The sequence below is a fragment of the Trichosurus vulpecula genome, chromosome 3, assembly GCF_011100635.1.
Source record: "Trichosurus vulpecula isolate mTriVul1 chromosome 3, mTriVul1.pri, whole genome shotgun sequence".
Classification (NCBI taxonomy): domain Eukaryota; kingdom Metazoa; phylum Chordata; class Mammalia; order Diprotodontia; family Phalangeridae; genus Trichosurus; species Trichosurus vulpecula.
The window spans coordinates 271,781,523-271,808,631 of record NC_050575.1 but is presented as its reverse complement, the minus strand read 5'-3'; the positions used below and the strand labels follow the sequence as shown (position 1 = coordinate 271,808,631).

Below are 27,109 nucleotides of genomic sequence, written 5' to 3'. Positions count from 1 at the left end.
GCACTTTTTCCCATCTACAGACTAAAGAACTTAGGACATATACTCTAGTGACACAGAAGGACTATTCCTACATCGGTCTGTAGAGCAAACAATCTATCCAATTGCTAGCAATTTGATCACAAGGTAAACTGAGACCTGAGACCTAGAGAAGAAACGTAACTTGTTCACAAAGGAAACAAATGGAAGAGCCAGGATTCAAACTCAGGTCCTTTGACTCCAAGTCTAATGCTCTAATACCCTTCAAGTATTCACTTACTAGGATTCAGCTATTAACATACAAATTTTTTTGAGAATTTACTATATGCAAACCACTTCAGTGGATTCAAAGATATATAGATAAATAGATGTAGATATATAGATGTGTTTTCAGAAGTTACTTTTGACTGGAGTAGTCAAGGAAACTTTCTCATAGTAGATGGGAAATAAGCTGGTTCATTTCAAGATTTGGATATGGATTAATCAAAGATGGGCGGTGATATTCATAGGGTATCAGGGGCTATATAGAGAGGACATGGAAATAACTAAGGGATGCTTGAAGATACATCACCGTCTGCTCCCTAACCCTTACCAGATAGCCTCTGCCCTTCCCTGAAATCAAGAACACATTTCTATTTCTTATCTGTAACTGTTTTAACTGGTTTGCCTTTATTGACTCTATCCTGTTTGCCTAGAATCCTTCCTGCTCTAAATGATTCCTCAGGAATTAGATGTTTTGCCTGAAGAATATGGAGAGGAAGGTATGATTTAAAGGGTCCCACAAATCAGATAGGTAAGAGCTTAGTTTTGAGGGAAATATATTGCACTAGGAGGACATTGCTCGGGGATGTAGGGAATACAGAAGTATTTTCTCTACTCTCAAATTGCTTGCAATCTAAACAAAGGAAACAAGGCATACACATAAGAAAATGACACTGAAAACACAAGGCCATATATGAGTGAAATCAATTAACCAACAAGTATTTATTAAGTGTCTACTATATGCCAGGAATTGTGCTAGGTACAAGGAATACAAAGACAAAACTGAAACAGTTCCTGTCCTCAAGGAGTTTATATTCCATCAAGGCAATAACAGGTTCATACATAAACATTCCAAGAATTTTTTTTTAAAAAAAAGCAAATAAAAACAATTTCAGGAGGAGCTCTTAGAAGTGGGTGGGATCAGAAAAGATTTCCTAAAAGAGAAAATATCTGAGCTGAATTCTGAAAGAAGCTAGGAATTCTAAAATATTAAGGTGAAGAAAGCAAAATCCAGGCACGGGGATCCGGCTAGTTAAATGCATAGAAATGAGACACAGGATGTTTTTGGTTTTTTGTGAGGAACAGAATGAAGGTGAGTGATATGTTATAAAACTGAAAATATAGTTCAGAACCAAATCACAAAGATTTTAACAAATGAAAGTATATTTGTTCCTAAAGGTAACAGGGAGCCACTGGACTTCACTGAGCAGGAGACCATGCTGAAGATAACAAGTAGGATAGAGACTAAACAAAGGGAAAGTTCATTTGTTATATTTATGTGGTTTGGGGGCAGCTAGGTGGTGCAGTGAGTAGAGCACCGGCCCTGGAGTCAGGAGAACCTGAGTTCAAATCTGGCCTCAGACGCTTGACACATTTACTAGCTGTGTGACCTTGGGCAAGTCACTTAACCCCAGTTGCCCTACCAAAAAGCAAAAAAAAAAAAAAAAAAGAATGATGCACCCCTAATTGGACCCGGAGCCGCCGGACGAGGGTAACGAGCCGCGGCCGTGGGCGCCATGGGGGCCGTGACTGATGATGAAGTTATAAGAAAGCGTCTCTTAATTGATGGTGATGGTGCTGGTGATGATCGGAGAATCAACCTGTTAGTGAAGAGTTTCATTAAATGGTGCAATGCTGGCTCTCAGGAAGAAGGCTATAGCCAGTACCAACGCATGCTGAGTACATTGTCTCAATGTGAATTTTCAATGGGAAAAACCCTGCTTGTATATGATATGAATCTCAGAGAAATGGAGAACTATGAAAAAATGTACAAAGACATAGAAAACAGCATAGCTGGAGCACATGAAAAAATTGCTGAGTACAAAAAGCAGATCCTTCAAGCAAAGCGAATACGGAAAAATCGCCAGGAATATGATGCTTTGGCAAAAGTCATACAGCACCATCCAGACAGGCATGAAACATTAAAGGAACTAGATGCTTTGGGGAAAGAATTACAGCATCTGTCTCATATAAAAGAAAATGTTGAAGATAAGCTGGAACTAAGGCGAAAGCAGTTCCATGTTCTTCTAAGTACTATCCACGAGCTGCAGCAGATGTTAGAAAATGATGAAAAACTCTCAGAAGTGGAAGAGGCTCAGGAAGCAGGCATGGAAACAGAGACAAAACTGTAGGCAAACCAAGTCTCACCAGCATGAAGAGAACTAAATATCTATCTTCATTTCCTTTCACGTGTTAAATCATTGTTACTTTGGTGAAACTAGCAGACTACAGATGATAAATTTTTATTAATTTTTTTCAAATATCCAACTAGACAAAGAAACTATTTTAATGAAGTTTGTTTTTATGAAATTTTTTTATTCAAATGTTTTCAGTTTGTATTTTCATGTATATTTTGGTAATTGTTAAAATGGTAAAATTGAAATTGATTCTCACAAGTTGTATTTTACAAAGAAGCACTTCTAGAATGTCCCTATGAATATCTTCAAAAAAAATATTTATGTGGTTTGGTTTTAAATATTTAGTACCTTTTAAAAGCACAATTAATTAAAAGTGAAACATTTGGATCTTATTTCACTGTATTCCTAAAATTTCTTTCTTCACTTACAGAATACATAAAAATAAATGCATTGACAAATATGAAGTAGGTACACATTATTTGTTGCAAAAAAGCTTTCAGGAATCTATCTATGAAGTAGGTAATCTATTATCTAAAAGCAAGGGTTTCAATTTCCTCATCTGTAAAATGAGGAAGTTGAATCTAATGATATCTGACATCCTATTTAGCTATGAAATTCTACAAGTAGATGAATAGGGCATTGAAGATTAAGTGACTCACCATTGGTTACACAGGAATGTGTAAATACACTGTTACATTCCTGGTGGAGTTGTGAACTGATCCAGCCATCCTGGAGAGAAATTTGGAACTATGCCAAAAGGGCTATAAAAATGTTCATACCCTTTGATCCAGCAATACCACTTCTAGGGTTGTATTCCTAAGAGATCACACAAAGTGGGAAAAGGATCCGTATGTACAAAAATATTTATAGCAGCTCTTTTTGTAGTAGCAAAGATCTGGAAATCAAGGGGATGCCCATCAATTGGGGAATGGCTGAACAAGTTGTGGTATATGAATGTAATGGAACACTATTGTGCTATAAGAAATGGGGAAGAAACAGACTTCATAATAACCTGGAAAAACCTACACGATAAAATGCTGAGTGAGTGGAGCAGGACTAGGAGAACATTATATACAACCACAGATATATGGATTCTGTGACGACTAACCTTGATAGACTTTGCTCTTCTCAGCAATACAAGGTTCAAAGACAACTCCAAAGGACTCATGATGGAGCTATCTACATCCAGAGGAAAAAAAAAAACTATGGAGTTTGAAAGCAGATTGAGGCAAACTGTTAGCTCTCCTTTTTTTTTTTTTTTGGTTTTGTTTCTTCTTTCTCATGACTCATTCCATTGGTCATAATTCTTTACAACTTGACTATTGTGTGAATAAGTTCAATGCAAAGTTATATGTAGAAGACATATCAGATTCCATGCCATCTTGGGGAGGGGGGGAATGGGGGGAAAGAAAATCTGGAAATCAAAATCATGCAAAACTGAGTGTTGTAAACTAAGAATAAAAATCTTAATAAAAAAAGAAAAGAGATGTTCATTGTTAACTAGACTAGTCTAGGAAATTTTCATTTAGAAAGTGAGCTTCTGGAGGTGAAGAGTATATAAATGTGGAGGAAATTAAGATTAATGAGGACAGCATATTTCAGTGTAAGATTTCATAAATTATATTGATGTTAAGGCAATGTTAGGAATATGTATGAGAAAAAGACATTATAAATCAAAGACTTCAAAAGTTTAGAATTCTGGAAAAAGAAAATAAAATCCTTAAAGTGAAAAAAAAACACAGGAATGGTTTTCAGGTACTAGTCCCTGAACAGTAATGACAGTTATATGTTGTCTATATAAATAGGCTGCCTTCTGTATGCAAAGCACTGAGGAATAAACAAAGCATGTGATTTAGAAAGTAGTCTTCAAGTATCTAAGAATGTACATATGAGTTTTGCATGGTGGTCCATTACTATCTATGCAGATATTGGAGGCCTCTCAAAAGTCAATTGATGTCATTTCTGAGGTCTTATGCCTATAAGCAGACTGTCAATTCAGTTATATATAATTAATTAAAATAAAGGGGCAGAGCTGTTATTCTTTCAAAAGGAAGGTTTAAGTTATATTATTTTTAATCTCTTCAACCCAAGGGCTACTGTTTAAAATTCTAAGATAGGAGGTTTCATACCACTTTAGAGGGTATATTTAAAGCAAGAAAAAGAGCAGGAAAGCAGCATGTTTAAAACCAAATTCATCTTCTAAACCTCAAAGTGCTTTTTTTTTAGTCCATCTTTCCTCACACATACCTAGTCTATCAGGAAAAGTGCAAAGCAAATGAACACCACCATTTGCACAGTAAGTGCCCTAGCGAAAATTATTTAATTAATACGTAAATCAATTAATTTATTTGGTTTCGCCAGAGGAATGTTGTGTAAACCTATCATTCAGAATCTAAAATGTAAGCAAAATATGCTTCAGTCGTAAGCAGAGCTGGAGAAAACCCACAAATACATCTGTGCGATACCATATTTAAGATCGAAGTCTTCAAGATGTAAATACCTTGTACTATGCTACTTACAATAGCAGCAGCAAAATTGTAACTATAAATTTAAATCTTCAAAGATCACTGTCAAAAGATATATTGTCAGCTATTTAAAAAGAAAGACCAGTAGAGTCCCCATTCTTCAGGTGGCTTTTTTTATTTTTAAAAGAGAATATTTGAAGCAAATAAAGGAATCCTGTCTAAATCATAATCCAAACTGACTTATAACAGAAACCATAGTTAAAATGTTGAACAGGCCCTGGATGATCTTTAAGGAGGAACATTTTACTTTGAAAATTCTCCAGGGAATGCTCATATATTCACTTTTCATGTTCATTTGTTTTAAGCTCTAATTAAAGTAAACCTCCACCTGTTCTTACCAGAGACTATAAGCAAACAAACAAAAATGGAGCATGCATAGTTTCATTCGTGTTTGAGACCTTCACTAAGGGAAGGGTTGATTTTTTAAAAATTTCTCTGTGGATGATAAAAGAATGATACAATGAAATAAAAAGGTTTCATCAAGTGTCCAACAGATGCCTCCCCCCAAATACTACTATTAAAAGAGCACAATTAGGGAACTCCCTCACTCTAAGAATTAAACAAAAGCATTCTTATAATGAAGAGAAGTAACAAGCTGACTCTATTGTTCTTGGAAAAATTTTTTAAAAAGACACCTCAAATTTGTAAAGTGATAAAAAAATTTCATTGAAAAGGAAAACTTAAAGGAATGGAAGTAAGAGAAAATGTGAGTAGCATTTTTTTTCCACCTTTGGGACAAATAAAACAATTGAAATAATTGTAGCCTTTCCACTTTTTTTTAAAAAAAGTGATAATCCCTGAGGGCAGTGAATACAGAACAAACTTTCGTATCCAGCACCACTTGATACTATGTTGGATTGCACTCTGTATTTTCCTTGAAACAAGATAGCTGAGTAAGCTGGTAGCTTAGTGTGAGAAGCTTAATTTTCAAAGCAAATCTTCCAGAATGATTCCAGATTTAAAGATGACAAAGTTTCTTGATATGTTTCACATGTTTTTCATGGGAAAAATGTAGTTCCAGACTAACGTTCTTTTGATGATATTCCCTTTATATTTTTTAAAACTTAATGCAGCATTTAGAATGTAAAAGTTTCTTTAGAGAGATGCAAAAATGAGAAAATGGAACTACCTTCATTTTCATGTCAAATTGGCTTGGTTTCAGACAAATGTTTATGTTCAGAAACAAGTAGGGATTTATTTACATAATAAACAAAATATATCCACTAGAGGTTTATGATACAATGAAGTAGTTTCATTAATGTTTACCACCAACATCCGTTAAAATGATGAAATTGTGCTAAATCTTCAACTTTAATGTCTATATTCAAAAAAAATCAAAAACTTGGGTAAGTTTTTAATGTTCATTATACTGGTATTTTAAGAGAGTGTCTTCTGTAAGTCATCAATACTTCCCCGTGCAATGTGACTCTTGTTCAAAGTTTTCTCATGAATGCTTAACAAGGCAGTTAGATACACCCAAAGAGTTTCCCTCTACATCTCCTGACATTTACAGCAAAAAATTTAAAAGTGCCTACTGCCCACAAAAGTATAATAACTAATGAAACAAAAAAAATTGTAGATGCATTATTTTAGTGACACTAAAAGGGACCAAGAAGTAAACCTTCAGAATCCTGTTTCCTATGGCAACTTTAACTTGATCTTATAAGTTGGCAAGTCAAACACAAAACCTTTGTAAGGGTTAAGGAAACTGTCTTTATCACATATGTATCATATTTGTATGTTTTCATCTTCAAGAAGAATCTCCAATCAAGAGTGTTTATGTCCCATTCTTTTTTCCCAGAAAATAGCTACCTACCAAATAAAATGAGAGTTTTGGCTTTATGTTATTTATCCAGTAATTAACACAGATTTGTGATACATCATATATATCCTTTTACCCAAAGAGGAAAGCAACAGCAGGAATTTTCAAGAACGTGGGCTAAGTTTAGGAATGCATTTGGTGATCATGGTATCAAGCAAAAGCATTTGTTCAATTATAGGATCAAACCCACCACCTTATCTTAATTAGTACCAATCTTTTATCAGCTAAATTAATCAACTGCAAGAAGCTCTCATAACTAGCATTCATAGACATGAGAATATAAAATTCCAGTGGGAAGATCATGAAGCTAAGGTACAAGGAATTAAATCACCTTTAAAAATAGAAGTGTTTCTATGATAATCCTAAGTGGCACAGGCAAGAATTCTCATTCGTTTTTCCTTGTTTAAAAAAGGGGGAAGGGGGCTGGAACCAAGATGGCAGCATAAAAGCAGGAATTTGCTCAAACTCTCCCCCAAACCCCTCCAAATACCTGTAAAAATGACTCTAAACAAATTCTAGAGCAGCAGAACCCACAAAGTTACAAAGTGATACAAATTTACAGCCTAAGACAACCTAGAAGGTTGACAGGAAAGGTCTCTTGCACCACTGTGAGAGAAAAGTGCAATCCAGCATGGACAATGTCAGCAAAGAAGGGGCTGGAACAGGCCTCAGGGGACTGAATCACTGGCAGCTGTGGTAGTTTCCAGACTTCTCAACCCACAAATGCCAAAGACACCTTACAAGTTCAGTAGGGAAGCTCTGTCAGACCTGGGTGAGGGAGGAGCAAGGTCTGCCCTTGGCACCAGCCCTGGGGCGATGGTGACAGCAGCCACAGTGGCTGCTGCCAGAGTTCTTGGCCCACAGACAACAAAGTCAAAACTCCCACATCCAAAGCCTTCAAGAATAATATGAATTGGTCTAAAGCCATGGAAGAGCTCGAAAAGGATTTTGAAAATCAAGTAAGAGAACTAGAGGAAAAATTGGGAAGAGAAATGAGAGTAATGCAAGAAAATCATGAAAAATGAGTCAATAGCTTGCTAAGGAGACCCAAAAAATGCTGAAGAAAATAACACCTTAAAAATAGACTAACCCAAATGGCAAAATGGTCCAAAAAGCCAATGAAGAGAAGAATGCCTTAAAAAGCAGAACTGGCCAAATGGAATAGGAGGTCCAAAAACTGACTGAAGAAAATAGTTTCTTAAAAATTAGAATGGAGCAAATGAAAGCTCATGACTTTATGAGAAATCAAGAAATTATTAAAAAAAAACCAAAAGTATGAAAAAATAGAAGACAATATCAAATATGTCACTGGAAAACAACTGACCTGGAAAACAGACCCACGAGAGATAACTTTAAAATTATTGGACTGCCTGAAAGCCATGATCAAAAACAGAGCCTAGACACCATCTTCCAAGAAATTATCAAGGAAATTTGCCCTGATATTCTAGAACCAGAAGGGAAAATGGATATTGAAAGAATCCACAATCACCTCCTGAAAGAGATTACCCCCCCCCCAAAAAAAACTCCTAGGGATATAGTAGCCAAATTCCAGAGTTCCCAGGTCAAGGAGAATACATTGCAAGCAGCCAGAAAGAAACAATTCAAGTATTGTGGAAACACAATTAGGGTAACACAAGATTTAGCAGCTTCTACCTTAAGGCATTGAAGGTCTTGGAATATGATAGTCCAGAGGTCAAAGGAGCTAGGATTAAAACCAAGAATCACCTACCCAGAAAAACTGAGTATAATACTTCAAGGGGAAAAATGGATATTCAATGAAATAGATGACTTTCAAGCATTTTCGATGTAAAGACCAGAGCTGAATAGAAAATCTGACTTTCAAATACCAGAATCAAAAGAAACCTGAAAACTTATTAAAGTTGAACTGTTGACATTCCAACATGGAAAGATGATATTTGTAACTCGTGAGACCTTTCTCAATATTAGGGTACTTGGAGGGAACATATGTGCATATGTATTGCGCATGTGTGTATGTATAGACAGAGGGCACAGGGTGAGTTGAATATGAAGGGATAATATATATAAAGGGATCTCCAAAGTCTCCAAAAAGGGATAATATCTAAAGAATTAAATTAAGGGGTCAGAGAGCAATGTAGTGGGAGAAGAAGAAAGGGAAAAGTAGAATGGAGTAAATTATCTCACATAAAAGAGACAAGAACAATCTTTTACAATGGAGGGGAAGAGGGGGGAGATGAGAGAAAATTAATGAACCTTATTCTCATTGGATTTGGCTTAAGGAGGGAATAACATACACACTCAATTGGGTATGGAAATACATCTTACTCTAAAGAAAGGAAAGTACAGGGGAAGGGGATGGGAGCAGATGATTGAAGGGAGGGCAAATGGAAGGAGGGGGTAATCAGAATCAAACACTTTTGAGGAGAGACAGGGTCAGAGGAGGGAATAGAATAAATGTGTAGGACAGGAAGGAGGCAAATATAGTTAGCCTTTCACAACATGACTATTATGGAAGTGTTTGCATGACTACACATGTATAACCTACATCAAATTGCTTGCCTTCTCAATGAGGTGGGTGGGGAGGGAGGAAGGAAGAGAATGTGGAACTCAAAGTTTTAAAAACTAATGTTAAAAACTGTTTTTACATGCAGTTGGGGAATAAGATATACAGGCAATGGTAAATAGAAATCTATCTTGCCCTACAGCAAAATAGAGGGGAAAGGGATTAGAGAAGGTGTGTGTGTGTGGCAGGGGGCTCTGATAGAAGGGAGGGCAGATTAGGAGAAGGGGTAATCAGAATGCATGCTGTCTTGAGGTGGCAGACAGGAGAAATGGGGAGAAAATTTGGAACTCAAAACCCTGGGGAAATGAATGTTGAAAACTCAAAATAATTTGATTAATTAATAAATTAAAAAAAGAGGAAGTAAGGCAGAGAGGATTAGAATAGATGGCAAATGGCAGCTGTGAGACACCATCATTGGGTGAGAATATGGAGCAATGAGGTTGGGCGGTGGGGGTGGTAATGAATTTTTCATATTATAAATTTACCTGGGGAAAAAGGGTCAAAAATGGACTTAAGTCAAAGTCAATTAGTAATTAAAATCAAATCAGAGTAATAGCATAGATATAAATCTGAAAGGGACCTTAAAGTTCATTTAATGCAACCTCCTAACTTTGCAATTGAGGAAACTGAGATTAAGAGGGTTTAAATTACTTCCTAAGGTCAAAAAGAGAATAAGCTACAAAGGCAGGATATGAAAACAGGTTTTCTGGTTCCAAAATCTAGAACCCTTAGCACTGTACCAGAACTACAGCAAGAATAGTGTTCTCACACTTAGGATCTCTTTTCTTTGCAAAAATCAGAGGAGGACTCAAGCCATAGCATAAAAAGGCCATTTGAAGGATTTGGAAATATTTATAAGGGAGAAGAAGATAAGACTAAGGTGGGACATGAGAACTGTCTTCAAATATTTAAAGAACCATCCAGTAAAAGAGGATAGGCTGGTTTTCTTTGGCTCCAGTGGATACAACCAGAACCAGCTGCATGGAAGGGGAGTGAAGGGGATAACCATTCATATAGTGCCTACTACGTGCCAAATACTGTCGAAACTCCCCCAAATCCCCCCTTTTTTTAACAAATATTTCATTTGGTCTTCACAACAATCATGGGAGGTAGGTGCTATTTTATCTCCATTTCACAGTTGAGAAAACTGAGAAAAGGAGAGGATAAGTGACTTTCCCAGGGTCACAGAGCCAGTAAGTGTCTGAGGCCAGATTTTAATTCAGGTCTTCCTGACTCCAGGCCCAATGCTCTGTGTTACCAGCCACCTCTGAGGCAGAGAGATATGTTTTAGCCCAATATAAGAAATAATCTCATAACCATTAGAGCTGTCCAGAATTAAAATAGGGTGTCTTCTTTGATCTTCCTAATACTGAAGGCCTTTGGGCAAAGAGGTAGAATATGGCTGATATAATGAAAAACTTCCTAGTCACTAGCACTATCCAAAAGCAGAATAAAATGGCTTTGGAGGTAGTGGGCTACCACTCAATTCAACCACAGGAGAAGTGACAAATCTTCAGGCCCTCTTCATTCCTCAACCACCTTATCCCCACCTACTCAGATCCTATCATGATCCTAATCCTAATGCTGGTCCCTAATATTGCAACCTTAGGCCTTGCTATCAGCCCTGCAGCTAAATTATCCCATAAGCATAATCTCATCTATTTAGAAACTGAGCTGTTTGAGAGCAAGGGCTATTTGGGTTTTTATGTATATTTCTAGTGCTTATAGTACAATGCTTGATACACTGCAAAGGATGAATAAATGTCATAGAGGGGATTTCTGTTCATTTAAGGGTTGGGCTAGATCAGTGATTATCAAATTCAAATAAAGATGTGGGCCACTAAACTGTACATAAGGATCCCCACAGGCCACATACTAATAGTTTTAAAATATAATATGTCATATATTTTATTACATTTTTATTCATTTTGTTAAATATTTCTCAATAACATTATAATTTTGTTCAGGCTGCACTCCTGGATATTGTGGGCCATTCTGACACCTCTGAGCTAGGTAATCTCTGTTGTCTCTCTCAAACCCGAGATTCTATGACTTCTCTACATGCAAAAGTGCTTTGTAAGAATGAAGTGTAGGATAAACTTAAGCCCTCGTTATGGCTACAAAATGGGATAGAAGCACTGAAGAAATACAGATATTCAGTTTTCTGCAGTCAATAAACACAAACTCCTTTGGAAGACAAATTCCCATAAAGATAAATGTTTATATTCAAGAAAAGTACCTCTCAGTGTATAACTTCAGTTAAGGCTTAGGTACTCTTATCTTCTGTAAAATAACCTTTGGGGCTTTCTTTCCTTCATGAAATTCATATTTTTAAAAACCCATCAAATATCTAAGTGACTGCAAAGAGAAGAGGAAGAACTGTAAGACAGAAGGCCACAATTCTGGAGCATATTTGACATTTCTTAAAAATTCAGTCACAGAAAATTTGACAGCAAATACAAAGCTGTATTTTTCACCTTATCTAAAATGGGTAATTAAATTACTGATGGCACTGGTCAGGCTATCTCAGAACTGAATTCCAAGAGGTATTAGACTTAAGGGAGCAAAAATTAACTCTACTCATAATTAAATACAAATATTTCAAAGAAATACCATTATATAAGAGCTACATACAATACTACTTATCCCCTTTCCTATACATATACAAGCTGCTCTCCATCAGACCTAAAGATAAAGGCACTATAGAATTTTAAAGTTGAGGGAGGTGGGAGGGAGGGGAGAAAATCTGGAACTCAAAATTACATAGAACCGTGTGTGGTAAACTAAAAATAAATAAATAAATAAATAAAATAATAAAAAAAAAAGAAAAAGAAAAAGAATTTTAAAGTTGAAAGTGAACTCAGAGATTCTCGCTCCTACAACTGCATAGTTTTAAAAATGAGGAAAATACAGAGAAGTTAGAGAACTCAGGCTTGCATTTTTCTTATTTCTAAAATGACAGGGCTGTATAGCATCATGAATGTGATGATGATAATAATAATAATAGCTAATATTTATATAGTACTTTACGGTTTGCAATGGACTTTATTAATACGTTAACTCATTCAATGATGAAAGTCAATATTTATGCAGCACTTTAAAATTTATAAAGAGATTTCCATACATTATCTCATTTGATCCTTAAAACAACCTTGTAAGATAGGCATTGCCTTAATTTGTGTGTGAGGAACCCATGACTCGGAGACATTAACTGACTTAACCCATATACAGTATGGTGTCAGAGTCAGGATTCAAACAAAGGTCTTCCTGATTCAATGTTCCTCACTGAGATGTATCTATTGCATTATACTACCTTAATCTCTAAAGTATCTTACTTATTACGAGACTTGTCCTAGGACACAGAAATATTTAGTGTACTAGATCTGGAATCTGACTTTGAAGGCCAATACTTCATGTACACACATACACACATATGCACACACATTATTATATACATACACACATACATATACAGATATACCATATGGTACTTCTATACATCTACATGGTACACTGGCATAAATGTGGTACTTCTATACCACATGTGTGTATATATACTATATATGTGACACATGTGTACCATATATGCAGATATGTATGTGTGTGTATGTATGTATGTATTTATGTATGTGGCATTATACCATATTTTATTAAGTTTTAGCTCCTAAGAGGAGAGAGATAGAAATACCAAGCAGGGAACCCCATATGGTTTTTAACTACTGGCACCTTATTGATACTAACTTATGATTATGCTTCTGAGAATTATCCCCAAATTCCTCCCAAAGTAGAATTTTCTTTCCCTGGGATACTACTAGAAACTATCAGACCTCCTCTAATTTTTTTATTTAGCATTCCAGCTATTACAGCAATAAAAAAAAAAACCAAATAAAAACCCCACAGCCTACATTGCTAATACTCAAGCCTTTAAAATAAAGGATTTGCATTTTAATGGGAAATCTGCCTTTCAAGATAAAGATGGAAGATATGCCCTGAAGAAAAGTACAGAAATACTCATTATAATTAAGGCCCTTTAACTGTAGACATATGAAAATTACAAAACTACTTGAATGTCTAGTTCAGAATATAAAAATGTGAACAGTGATCATTTTTATAGTTGGCATGTTACAATATAGTATCATTTTATATCATCTTAGAAGTATTCTGATATATATTATGTAACTGCCTTGTATAACTTGTAAAAAGTATTCTGAGACCTATTTCATTTTTGGAGAGAAACTTTGGAAGTTGTCTGTTGATTATTCAAATACTAAAATAGCATTTTCTTTTCTAGCTTAATTCCAAATGCATTGTATTATCAGCTCCTACCTGCTTTTCCAGTCATTTAATATTACTTCCCTTCACATACTCTCAGTTCAAATCACAGTGGCCTGTTGGCTATTCTCTATAAACAACATTCTATATCCTGTCTTTTTTAGAGATTGGTCTCCTAGTGCTAAAGCTAAAATGCCTTCCTTACAGTTACCTCTGTCTCTTATAATTCCTACCTTCTTACAATGTACAGATCAGTAGTACAATTTACTACTTCCATCACAATCCCTTACCTCATATCAACAATTGTTCTCTCTCCCTCTCCCTCTTCCTCCCTCTCTCTCACTCCCTCCCTCACTCCCTCTTTCTCTTTCTCTGTCTCTCTCTGTCTCTCTCTCTTAAATTATTCTTCATATTTATTCATCTGTACACTTTATATTACCCTCCTCCAACTTAAGCTCCTTGAGTGTGCAGACTATTTTGTGTTTTTTCCTTTGAATTCCTATTTACTACTTACAATAAAAAAAACTTCTAATATTGTCCAAAATAGACAACACCAAAATACCTGCTATAGGTCAGTAACAACTCTAAACATTTTTATAATAATACACACTGCAACCTTTATTCTAAAAAAGTAGCCAACTTTAGCCTAGTTATTCATAGCTTTCCCAGAGCTCATTTATTTTACCACCAAAAAACTGTTAATTAAACTAGCTACAGTCCAGAACTGTAGGGCTTGTTAATTATATTCTTGAGTGGTTCTCTTCTTCCTGCCCTCACCTTGTTTTATTCTTGATTCATACTGTATATAAAAAGCATTTTATCTACAAACCAGAAAGATACTTACACAGATATAGCATTTAATTGAATACAATTTGGATCCTTGAACACAATCTGCCTTTTGAAGGAGCTCTTGTTATCTGATTTTTCCCCCTCCTATCAAACATACTAGATAATAAGATTATACATATAGTACAATGCAAAATTAATATACTTGATAAAATGTTGCAAAATGATTAAAACATGTCATTCTAGAAAGATATTATTATTATATTCAATAGCTAACAATATAAAAAAGAACATAGATTCACATAATTACAGAGTTTGAGGGGATCTAAGGTGTCATCTAGTCCAATGCATTCCTGAACAAGTATCCTTTCTACAAAATACTTGATGCAGTTAGTCAACAAGCTGGAGGTGGCTAGATGGCCCAGTGGACACAAGTGGAGCCTGGTATCTGGAAGACTTGAATTCAGATCAGAACTCAGACACTTACTAGCTGTGTGGCCCTTCCTGGCCAAGTCACTAACCTCTCAGTTTCCTTCAATATAAATTCAGGATAACACTAGCATCTCCTTCACATGGTTGTGAGGATCATATGAAATCATATTTGTAAATTGCTTAGCATAGCGCCTGGCACATAATAGGCAGTTAATAAATGCTTATCACCTTTCCTCCTCTCCACCTCCAGCCCTTTGCTTAAAGATCTCCAACGTGAGGAAAACAACAACCTCCAGAGGCAATATGTTGTACTTTAGTATGGCTCTAATTGTTAAGATGTTTCTTACATAAACCCCAAATCTACTTATTTTCAACCTCTACCCACTACTCCTCATTCTGTCCTCTGAAAGAAAACATAAAAAGTTTTATCTCCTCTTCATACCACAGCTATACTTTAAACACTTAAAGATAACTATCATGCCCTCCTAAAGTCTTCTCCAGGTGAAATATCCCCACATTACCAAAGCTTTCCAGTAATCCTCACTTGTCAGAAGTTTAAGACCATTTAATGAGATAATATTTGTAAAGCCTTTTGAAAACCTTAAAGTACTAAGTAGATTCTAGTTCTTTTTCTTCATATTATTATCTTTATTAATTATTCACCATCCTATGTGACCTTCTCTGGACAATCTTAAACTTCCTTCCTAATGCCTTAACATGTGATGTTCAGAAATGAACATAAGACACTGGATATGTCCTGACTGTGGGAGAGTATGTAAGGCCAATCTCATCAATAATCCAGGAAAGCATACTTCTCTTAATGCAATCTCATACAGAATTAACTTTCTTAGTTGCTATATCTCACTATTAACTCATATTAACCTTAAGATAGGTGGTGCAATGGATGGAGAACTGGCAGCTTAGAATCAGATAGATTCATTTTTATGAATTCAAATCCAGCCTATGTCACTTACTAGCAGGGCAAGTCACTTTTTCCTATTTGCCTCAGTTTCTTCATTTGTAAAATGAGCTAGAGAAAGAGATGGCAAACTATTCCAGTATCTCTGCCAAGAAAACCCCAAATGGGGGTCATAAGGAGTCTGACATAATTGGAAAACGGCTAAACAACAACCACTAAAACACCCAAATTATTTTCAAATAAACTTCTATCCATACCTACCATGCCTTGTACTTGTGAAAATAATAATTTTAACCTCGGTGGAAGACTATATTTGTCCCTGTTACATTTCATCTTTTTTTAAGATTTGACTTGAGCCTGTTGATCTTTTTTTGCTGAATCTTGACTTTATAAACTATTGTGTTAACAATCCACCGTGTTAACTTTATCATCTGCTAATCAATTCTGCCCCCATAAGCATTACATTTTAGCAAAACTTAGCATAATGGCTAGCACCTAGCAAGCACCTTATGTTTTTTTTTTTGATCGACAATATTTAAATAATAGATAAAACTTAAGAGGTAGCATCTAGGAAAGGAAATTGTAATCACAAAGAGTAAGCATGGCTTAATCAAGAACTGCTCATGCTAGGTCTTTGTGATTAGTGTGTCCTTTTCTAGATGTTAACTTATCCTGGCTTTAATATTATAGTCTAGATTTTCACCAAGAAAATGCTAGCCAAGTTCACTGGCCTTTAGTTTTCAGACAGTACACTTAACACTTAAAAAAAAAAACTGTTACATTTGCCATTGTCTGCTCCTCCAGTCTATCTTCTCCCATTCTCCACAATTTTTCAAAGATGACTGAAGATGAAACTCAGCAATAACTCATGCCTGATGTTCTATTGTTATGAACTGTAGTCCATCTGGACCCAGTGACTTGAAATCAACCAGAGTAGCTAAGAACTAGTTGACAATTCCCCTACTTATTTTAGGTTTCAACTCCCTATTAGCCATTTTTGTTCTTTCTGATCCAAAGATTAATCTCCATAAAATCAATACAGTTATTCTTGTTAAAATAAGTTTCCTTATATTGCCATAACTTAGTCAGTGATTTTTTTTCCTCTGTAAAGTTTTAAGATAACAAAAGGCCAGAATTCGAGGAAAACTAAGCTGTTGACAGCACAATTTTATTCCATCTCAATATGAATAATCATTACAGTTATAGAACAGCCAATGTAAAAATGTAAAAAGGAACATCTTTCTGCATTTCTCACACAGAATGGAAAAAAGAAAGACTGTACAGCCAATTAAAGTTAGGCTGGACTGGTTACAGGCACTGTCAGTACTTGATATATATGTGCTAAAAATGGGCCTAATCAGTGTAATAGAGAGAAAACAAAAATGTGCAGTGCCCCCCAGGAACATTTGATTCCTTCCTGCATCCTTTCCTCTCAACACATGTCTCTAGTTCAGTTGAAATGACACCCATTATGAATAAATACAGTAGAACATTCATTGTATTAACCAATATTATTACAAAATTCTAAATATAAAGTGGGTTTGCATGAAACCCCACCATTCAAATTAACAACTACATATTTCTAAATCTGATCATAATCTGATAAAAAAAATGTGCGTATGTCTCTTAAACTACAGGTTCCTTAGATGCCGGACTTAGCCATTTTTCTCCTTTGTACCTTCAGGACACTAACACTCAAACAATGCTTTGCATACACTAGGCATTCAATACATGTTTGTTGAGTTGAATACACATTTATTTAGTGCTTGTCATGTATATAACACTGTTAGATGCTGGTGAGAATTGAAGATTGAAAAAGTACAACACAAAACAATGATGAGCACTACAATATGATATGACCGAACAAACTATGAAATGATGTCTCTTGTGGACTCTAACAATGTCTCTGTGGGGTCATCAAGAAGAAGCTCTGAGCCAGCACCAATTTAGTTGTAAATTCTGGTTTCATTTTGATAAGAAGAAAAAGATTGCTATGATTCAATCCCTCCAATATTAATTCACTCCCTAGTCACTAAGACAAAGAGAACATTCAGAGAACCAACAACTAAGTAAATGTTAGTGAGGTTTCATCGAGAGATCTATACCTGAAAAATCAGGTGGGCAATTCATGTGATAAGAATAAAGGACAACTGATGGAGAGATCTAGAAGAAGATTCTTCCACTATATTGTGAGGACTTCGTGTGGCAGATTTATGGGAGGATATTGACAAAGGTTACATATGATAAGGGGGCACTAAAGGGACTACCTACATCAGGGATATTATAGCTCTATAAACATACTGAAACATTAAATTAGAAAACTATATGTAAATCAAAATGATACATGTTAAATCTATTGAAAAGTGTGAATCAAGTGCTATCAAAAAAGCCAAAAATGAGGATGGGATCATGGAAGGTTTCATATAAAATGCAGCAGTTAGACTCAGTTTTCAAAGATAATTAGGATTTATGGAGGTGACAGACATAAGGAATAATATGGACAAAGACACAGAGTTAGGAATGTATAGAATATATGCAGGGGAAATAAGTAATTCAGTATGACTGGCAGAGAGACAAGTGAGGAATCTGTTATAATAATCTAAATGACTCATAATAAAGATGAGAGATACTACAGAGGGTGAATCAATATTATTTGGAAGCTATAATATCATATAGGAAGTGGAGATGAAAGAAAACTTGAAGATGACCATGTAGTTTTGAAACTGGAAGACAAAGTAAATGTTGGTGCCATTGAAATGCAAATTCCAGTGGAATACATAAGCTTACTTTCATATATGTTGCATTTAAGTTTCTTAGGACTCCTATTTAGAGATGTGAGCCCAGTGCTTTGGAGAGAAATCAGAGCAGGAAAATGACATTTGGAAATCGCATATAGAGGTGTAAATTAAAGTTATGAAAGTAAATGAGACGGCTAAGGGAGAGAGTAGAGAGGGAGGAGAGGACCAAGGACTGAATCTTGAGAATGTGAACATTAAGAGGTAAGGAACAAGGATCATCAAATGAGATAAAGAAACGAGAAATATGAAGAAAAATAGGAGTTTTGTATATTGGAAGCCTAGGGAGGACAAAGCATCTAGGGGAATGTTGTCAATGGTGTCAAGTGCAGCAGAAAGGCCAAGGATGAGAAAATATATCAATTTGGTAATGAGGATGTCATTAAAATTCGTGTGAAAAAGACCTTCTGGTAAAGTTTAAGGGAACACAAGGCAAATTATGGGGGGTTAAGTAGTTAGTAGGCAGTGAGGAAGCAGACGTTTTTAGACAGACTCCTTTCTAAAGAGATTTGGCATTGAGAGAAGAGGGATGGAAGAGTAGCTCTATGGGAGTAGAAGGGTCCTTTGAAGCTTTTTTGATCTTTTTTAGATTGAGGAGACATAGGTATATGTTTATGTATATGAGAAGGAGTGAGAAGAAAAGGAGATTGAAAAATCCTAAAAGAGGGGTAGTGACATGAACTCTATCCTAGGTATACCTCTTGTCCCTCCCTGCCCCAACTGATTTTATTTCCAACAGAGAATAAACAGCCTAAAACTACTGCTAGATAAATTTTTTGATCAAGAAACTTCAATAGTACCTAATTTCTCACAATATATTGTTCAAAATGCTGATGCCAGGTTGCCAGACTCTATAATCTTCTCTTACCCTGTCTAGTCAAACATACTTCTCTCTGTTCCCTGACATGAACTTTCTGATCAAGTCAAGCTAGTTTCTTAAGTGTAACCCACATACCACACTCCTATCTGGTTCTGCTATTACTCCTCCTAGAATTCTCTTCTTCTTCTCCCTCTATTTAAATAAACCCTACTTTTGAGGCCTGGCACAAGTCCCACATTCTCCACAAAGCTTTCTTTAATTACTGCAACCTACATGGATCTCACCTCTTTTGAACTCCTATAGCATTTATCATCTATATGACTCATTTCTTAAATTATTATGACCTAATTGCTTCATACATCTCAGGCTTATTGCACCAAATAAATTGTACATTTATTGAGGGTGGGGGGGGCTGAGGGAGTATGTTTTATACATCTTTTATATCTCCTATAGTGTCTACCATAATGGAGAGTACACAGAGGATGACCAATATCTATTACTTGGTTGAAAGGAAGGTACATTTTTTCCCTGATATTATACAGCTACAGGACACAAGTGTTGAGATCATAGATAGGTTCTAGATTTAAGCAGTGTGGTATGGTGGAAATAGCACTATAAGTGAATAGTTTGCACCAATCAGGGGTGGGAAATCTGTGGCTTCAAGGCCACATGTGGCCCTCTAGGTCCTCATGTGTGGCCCTGTGACTGGATCCAAACTTCACAGAACAAATCTCCTTAATAAAAGGATTTGTTCTATAAAACTTGTACTAAGCCAAACAGCTACTCCCAAGGACCTAGAAGTCCACATGTGGCCTGAAGGCCACAGGTTCCCCACCACAGAATAGACCATAAGTTTTTTTCACTCTAAAGCTATACCTTGAAGAGTCTTTCCTCTCTCTTGAGATTCCTTTCCTTTTATACAGACCTAGGTCAGAGAAACTGTGTAATGAAAGGCAGAGCTAAGATTTGAACACAGGCCAATCTTCTTTCAAGTGTACCATGTTGCCTTTATTGTAAAAGTTTTATTATGGGTTCAAATGTAAAAGAGAAATTCACTCAAACTTTGTCAGTCCATAGTTTTTCATTTTTCTTTTTTTTTCTGACATCGATCTCAAAAGATCAAACTTTGATCAATTAATGACCTTATATTATATTCTATCATTGGCTTTTCAGTATTTTACAAATTACCCTGAACTAAAGGTGGCTGGATTTAAACACAGTTGCAGTTTTTACACTGGGTACCTTTAGTGCCATTTAAAGTGTTTTCTGATACGATAGACATAGGGAGTCAAACTCATCATTCTCTGTAATTTGCAAAATGAAAACTGCAGAGGGAAAGGAAGACAGAGAAAGGGGAGAGAGAGTTGACACATGATGATTTGAATGAGGCCTCTTATGTCCCTAGGCAGAAGAATTACGTTAACATCGCTATGTACTTCTTAGAAAAAAAAGACTGCTAGGAAGAAAATTCATTGAAATGCATTAAATTTTGAACACAGACAAAAGGGAAGCTAAATATTACAGTATTATTCAAAGAGAAATAAAGTTCAGCCAAAGCAGAACTAGACATGCATGTCCATTCAGATAAAATGACTATTAAAATACATTGATAAGAGACACATATTAATATGATTGCCATTCTGTTCCTGTAATGCATATCTGAGGGTAAGAAGTAGGAACTGGAAACTGAAATCAGACCAGTGGTCCCCTGAGCGCAGACTTTGATGAAGGCTATATATGTTCTTTTCAGCAAGAGACCCATTTTCACTTCTTTCCTGCTGGGCAGTCCAGAGTCCTGGTATGTTGAGTGGTTACTGTCTCCTGTCAGAGAGCACTCCTTCAACCTACAACCTTGCAGCCACTGGTACTACCTGGATCCCTCAGGCCCCAAAATACCACCTAGTTCAGGAACTGTTTCCCATAGATAACAACCAACCAACAACAACAGGCATTATTATTCTCATTTTAGAGATAAGTCCCTAAGACTTGCCCAGTTGAGGAAACTGAAACTCAGAAAGACCTAGTTGGTAGTAGGCTATTTATTGATGGGCGTAATTACAAAAGAAAAACAGAAGTCATAATAATGTCTCTGAGTGACTGCACATCTTAAAAAATGCATCAGTGAATCACTGATAAGACTGGGGATGGAGAAGTGGGGAGACAAAATGGGGTGAATTTTTCAAGCATTTCCAAGTATTTAAAGAGGTTTCCTGTGGAAAAGGGATTAAATCTGTTTCTCTAGATAAGTCAGAGGAGAGAACTAGGAGCAATGATGAAAAACTGCAGTAAAGTTATGAAAGTAAATGGGTTTGATGGGAAGAGAAATTTTCTAATCAATTAGGACCATGTAAAAGAGCAATGGACAGTTGTAGAAGGTAGTAAGTTACCCCTCACTAGAAGTCAGAAACCAAAGATTCCTTTTCTCATATGGGTTAGATAAGATACATGAAGGTCTCTACGGTTACTTTCAGTCACTTAATTCTGCGACTATCTTGGCAGGACTTTTCTGAATGCTCCATTATTTTCCTTACCCTGAAAATGATAACCCCTTCCTGGCTGACCACATGCCTTTCTTTTTATTTCATCCTTTTTTTAGTATGAAGATATATTCCATGATAAATAATTATGAAATTCAACTTGTCCCAGGATTAAAATGATATTAAAAGAAACTAGGCCGAAAAGAAGTATTTGAGGCCAGGCTGCAGTTTCCAGGTCAAAGCTGGAAGTGTTCTTCCAATATCCTTCACTTACTTACTTGGCTGGTTCTTAAAGAGATAGCTATATGTAAATTATCTTTTGTGTTGCCATATACTTTGTCTTACAGAGAGGAAACAAATGTGTACAAGGCCAAATATCCTATAATTTAAAGAGATATGACAAAAACAAAGAAAATTGACATACACATACACACACACATGCACACATGTATATATCTATATATAGATAGATATAGAGATATCTATATAGATATAGAGATATAGATATAGAGATATGTACCACCACCACAGAGAAGTTAGAAGTGAAGTGACCATGTTTTTTGCAATATGGAAAATATAATATATTGTCGAGGACAGGTACCACCCTCCAGCTTAGTTGATGTAATCACAGAAAGTAAGGGGCAGATAATAGAGTTAATGAGGCTTTAATGTGCTAAATGAAGAACAAAATTGTATCAATTCCCTAATAATCCTTAACAAAGTGTAAAGAAAGTTCCCTGATAGAATTATAAAGTTGCCATACCATTGGCTAACGGAAGACTGGCCACATACATTGTGGTCTTTAAAAATTAAGCTGGTCAGTCCTAGAGATGTTTGGCACAGTCCAAACAGAAGACAGGTTGGTATAATATAAACTGAATCTCCAGCAGAAGAGAAGAAATTTCTCCCCCCTCCACATTAGCTATGCTGTCTTATAGCTTCAAGGAGTATGACCAGTGGCAACATAGAAGAAAGCTGCCCATGGACTGAAGGGAGAATTAGCACTGGCAAATTGAAAGTGAGAGAAGAAGAGCAGCAGATGAAGTGAGCCCAGATGAACAAATGACCCCACAGAAATACTGTACCTAGGACGAAGAACATGAGGATGTCCAAAGAAAACGTAGGACAGTAAGGCCCTGAAGTATCAGAGGTGTGAGTTGCCTTAGATACATGTTATACCTATATGTATGCCTCATTACCAGTTTACTTTAAGTGTGGGCCCATTCTTCCCATTGAGACTGTATCTGTGGGAGAATGCATTTAGATTTATTGAAAGAATGATTTCTAGATACTATTTTTATGATGGCATCTTATTCAAAACTTTTCCTTTGAGCTATTTGCATTTACTGGTTGACTATCAAAGGTAAGAGAACTGGTGGGGGCTCATGAGATGTAACTTTTGGACAACAGGGCCGCAGAATTTCTTGAAACTGGAAATAGTATCCACCCCCTTGGCAGATCTAAGCTGAAAACTATAAATGCTGAGTTGGCGAAGTGGGCCTGTATCGTGTGCTAAAGAACAGAAGCAATTTTTATTCCCCCTCTCTTTTGCTGAGGTTTCTCCTTTTGAGAAGGCAGATTTCAAGTTTATTCTCTGATAAGCATGGGCCCGACTGTGGTGTATGAGATTTTGTTGTTGAGTAGTGTCTGACTCTTTGTGACCCCATCTGGAATTTTGTTGGCAAAGATACTAGAATGATTTGTCATGTCCTTCTCCAGCTCATTTTACAGATGAGGAGATAGGCAAACAGGGGTAAGCGACTTGACCAGGGTGACACAGCTATTAAGTGTTTGATGCCAGATTGGAACTCAAGAAGATGAGTCTTCCTTTTGCCAGATGAGGTATTCTATCTACTGTGCCACCTAGATTTGCCCTGAAAAAAATGTTAAAGCTAAGTTCCTAATATAAAAAATGAAAAAGCTGACTGATCAAATTCTTAATTTGACTGCAACTTATCTACATACTTACCTATAAACTAAAATTTCCAAGAGATGATCAAATGATATTTTAATTTTGTATGCTTAATAAATGCATATACTCATTTTAAAATAAAGATCTGTGAGTATGTGAGTTGTTGAATAGAATCTACTAAGGTGTACTACATCCAAAACTGAGATCCCAAATTCACAAGGCTAGTGGAATATGTGAAAAAGCAGCATTTGTCATAGGATTATACATAACAAGATATAATTGTCATTAGAGATTGATCTATTGCAACTCCTGCAGTAAATGAAAGTAAACAAAACTGCAGATAATGAAAGGAAGGACCAGGCAAGTCGAATGGTTATTCAAGATCACAGTAAGTTTCAGAACTTGGGTTTAAACCCAGGGAACCTGACAAGAAATCTATTATTCTTTCCAATGTCTTGCAAGCAGAAATTTTGTTAACAAAGTGACCTGGCCCTGTTCACACAGATAACAAGCACCAAATTTGGTATTTGAAGCCAATTCTCGCCTAACTCTGTGTCCTGTGCTCCTTCCTCTACACTGCCTATTAAATGTGTTTTCACAGACGCAAAGTCCTAAATTGCATTCTATTCAAAGACAGTCTCAAATGTCTACATACACATGCCCAAAATTTAGGCAATGAGCAGGAACTAGACGTAATAAGGGGCTAATTTGAACTAAAAAATATCCCTGAGACTTACTAGAACGAAAATAATGACTGACCTGTGGCTCTGAGTGCATGTGAATTATTCAAAAGAAAATACGTAGGTAAAGGTGAGCAGCATTATATAGTGGGAAAGTATACTCAGGCAAAAAAAAAATCGAAGAACCACAGAGGAGAAACATTACAAAAAATGTTTGAATGGAAGTCAAAAATGGGAGAAACAAAAGTGATTCTGGCACTGAATTATACTATAGACCACCTGGTCAGAGAAAGGAAATAGAAGAGTTTGAGAAAACAGATTACAAGCCTGGCACAAAGGCATGATATGCTAGAAATGGATGATGAATTTTCCTGATTATCTGCCAGATTTCTTTCACTGAAATGAGAACATTTAATAAGCTCTGGACTTGCCCTAGTGACAATATAATCTTTCAGAAGGTGGAGGAAACAGTAAGGAAAAATTCTATTTTAGAACTGATTCTGACTAGCAGGGAGGAAATGCTTGTTGAGGTGGAAATGATGGGCACCTCTCAGGGAAGTGACTACTCCACCTTAGAATGTGAAAGAGAAAGGGAAATCTGTGCATAATCTGACATGAACCTTAGATTAAAAAAGAAACACCAGATTTCAAAGGGTTCAAAGGAAAGATGGATAGAATAGCTTCAGGCATATGGGAAAACAAAAAGTAACAGAGAAAAAACAGTGCGGCTAACCTCTTATTTTTGATTCTGTTTTCTTTGCAGAGTATCTCAAGAAATGGAAGAACAAAAATTGCTAATAAAGCAAATAAGCAAATAAGTAAAGGAACTGTAAGAAAACCTTCAAATGTCCTTGCTAAATTCAAGTTACCCAGCCCATATGAACTATGGCCTCAGATCTTAAAAGAACTGATAGGAGTGTTTGCTGAGCCACTGTCAGTGATATCAAAGATCATGGAAAATAGGAGAGATGCCATAAAATTGGAGAAGGGCAAACGTCTGCCAATAAAGAGAATAGAGTCTGCAAAACACAGGCCACTGAGCTTAACTATGATCCCTGAGAAAAGTCTAGAAGAGAGCATTAATTATATGGTTGGTGAACAGCTAGAAAGGAAAGCATTGATTAAAAAGAGCCAGCATGGCTAGTAGATGAGGGCAATGCTGTAGATATCATTTGTCTATATGTTGGCCGAGCTTTTGACGAAGTCTGTCATGGAATTCTTGAGAACAAGATGGAGAGAAATAGATTTAACAATGATACAATTAGATGAATTCAGAACTGAATGGATGGATGGACGGACTCAAAGTGTAACAATTAAACATTAAATGTTGACTTGGCTGGAAATCTCCAGTAGCATACCCCAGGAATTTGTATGTGACCCTGAATGTTTTTTTTTTTTTAATAATCCTTTTTTAAGTCACTTCACCTAGCTAGTTTGTATCATTTGCAGCAATGTCATATTCAAGTGGTCTACTTTATAGCAATATTCTAACATATAACAAGAAAGATAAGGAAATCAGAAGACCCTTTCTTTTCTTGCTTTATCAATTTGCCAAATTCCTTGTTCATTCCCTATCTCCTGTTTTTTTTTTTTCTTTTTTGGCTCACTTACCTTCCTAGAAAGAAAAGTGGTAAACTAAGAAGGAAAATGAAAGTCACAATGAGGAAGACATATGTCAGTCAGGTTGCACAATTTCTCTGACTGGTGTGATGAGTGTAAGTTATATGTGGATTGAAAGTTATGGGCACATAGACCTTAACAGAATAGTTTTAAATTAGGTATTTTATAGCTTTGCGCTGCGGAGAAATAACCTGTTCCGTATCCACAAGCTACAATCCTAACCCTAGGAAACTGCACTGCAAATATATACCATGACTTGTGGTCACCCAACAACAATCCTGGCAACGTAACTGTGAGCACATGCCTTATAGATGGTAGGTCATTATGATCATTGTTGCCTATGAAAAGAAACATAACTTTCCATGGTTTTGCGCAACCCCTACTTATATCAATGTGAAAGGTATAATGTGTTGTTACAAGATGGAAGATAAATTAGCTTCCACTAAGCTTTTTCTCACACTTCAAATGACATTTTGCCAGGGCTTTCAAATGGACCCAGCCCTAATTAATGGTGCCTTTGAGGTACTTGCAATATTGAAAGCTTATTCTACTAGTACTCCTGTACTTTGGAGAGTTAACTAAACGAAATGGGAAGCTAACATTCTATACCCAATGTCTACAATAAAGGTTTCTATCAGGCTTCTCAGATTCAAGTACTTGAAATTTGCCATTGAGGAATCAAATAGGATTGAATGTATGTCATTTATTTAATCATATTATTCCCCTTATGTCACCCAGATTTTCTAGATTAGGAAAAAGCAACTTCTAATTAAATCAATTCATGTCCCATATAAAGAAAAGTCCAGAGGATTATAAAAAGGCTATTTTCCAAGAAAACATGTACTAATGCTGTGGTGTTGTGTGAGGTTGGGGGCTGTGTGGGGTGTGTGTGCGTGTGTGTGTGTGTGTGTGTGTGTGTGTGTGTGTGTGTGTTTTAAAGGGTACCACATATAGTAATACCTTATCATATAAATTGAGTGTTTTATTTTGGTAGTAACTGAATTGAACAAAAGATTTGATCCCCAATATCAAGACCCAAGAGAAAACTAAAAAGGTTAAAGGGGAAAAGACATCATTAGGGATTCAGTGGAAATGAACTGTTCACATCCCTACATGCAAAGATGATTTTTGT

General features: G+C 36.0%; 2 protein-coding genes across 2 annotated transcripts in view; one reads left to right on the top strand and one right to left on the bottom strand.

The window, feature by feature from the left end:
- Nucleotides 1-27,109, bottom strand: part of MACROD2 (mono-ADP ribosylhydrolase 2) — a 2,244,457-nt gene that overhangs the window by 1,664,409 nt on the left and 552,939 nt on the right.
- LOC118841264 (THO complex subunit 7 homolog) lies at nucleotides 1,755-2,369 on the top strand. Its single transcript, XM_036748642.1, has one exon. The coding sequence runs from the start codon at nucleotides 1,755-1,757 to the stop codon at nucleotides 2,367-2,369; it is 615 nt and encodes a 204-aa protein (XP_036604537.1).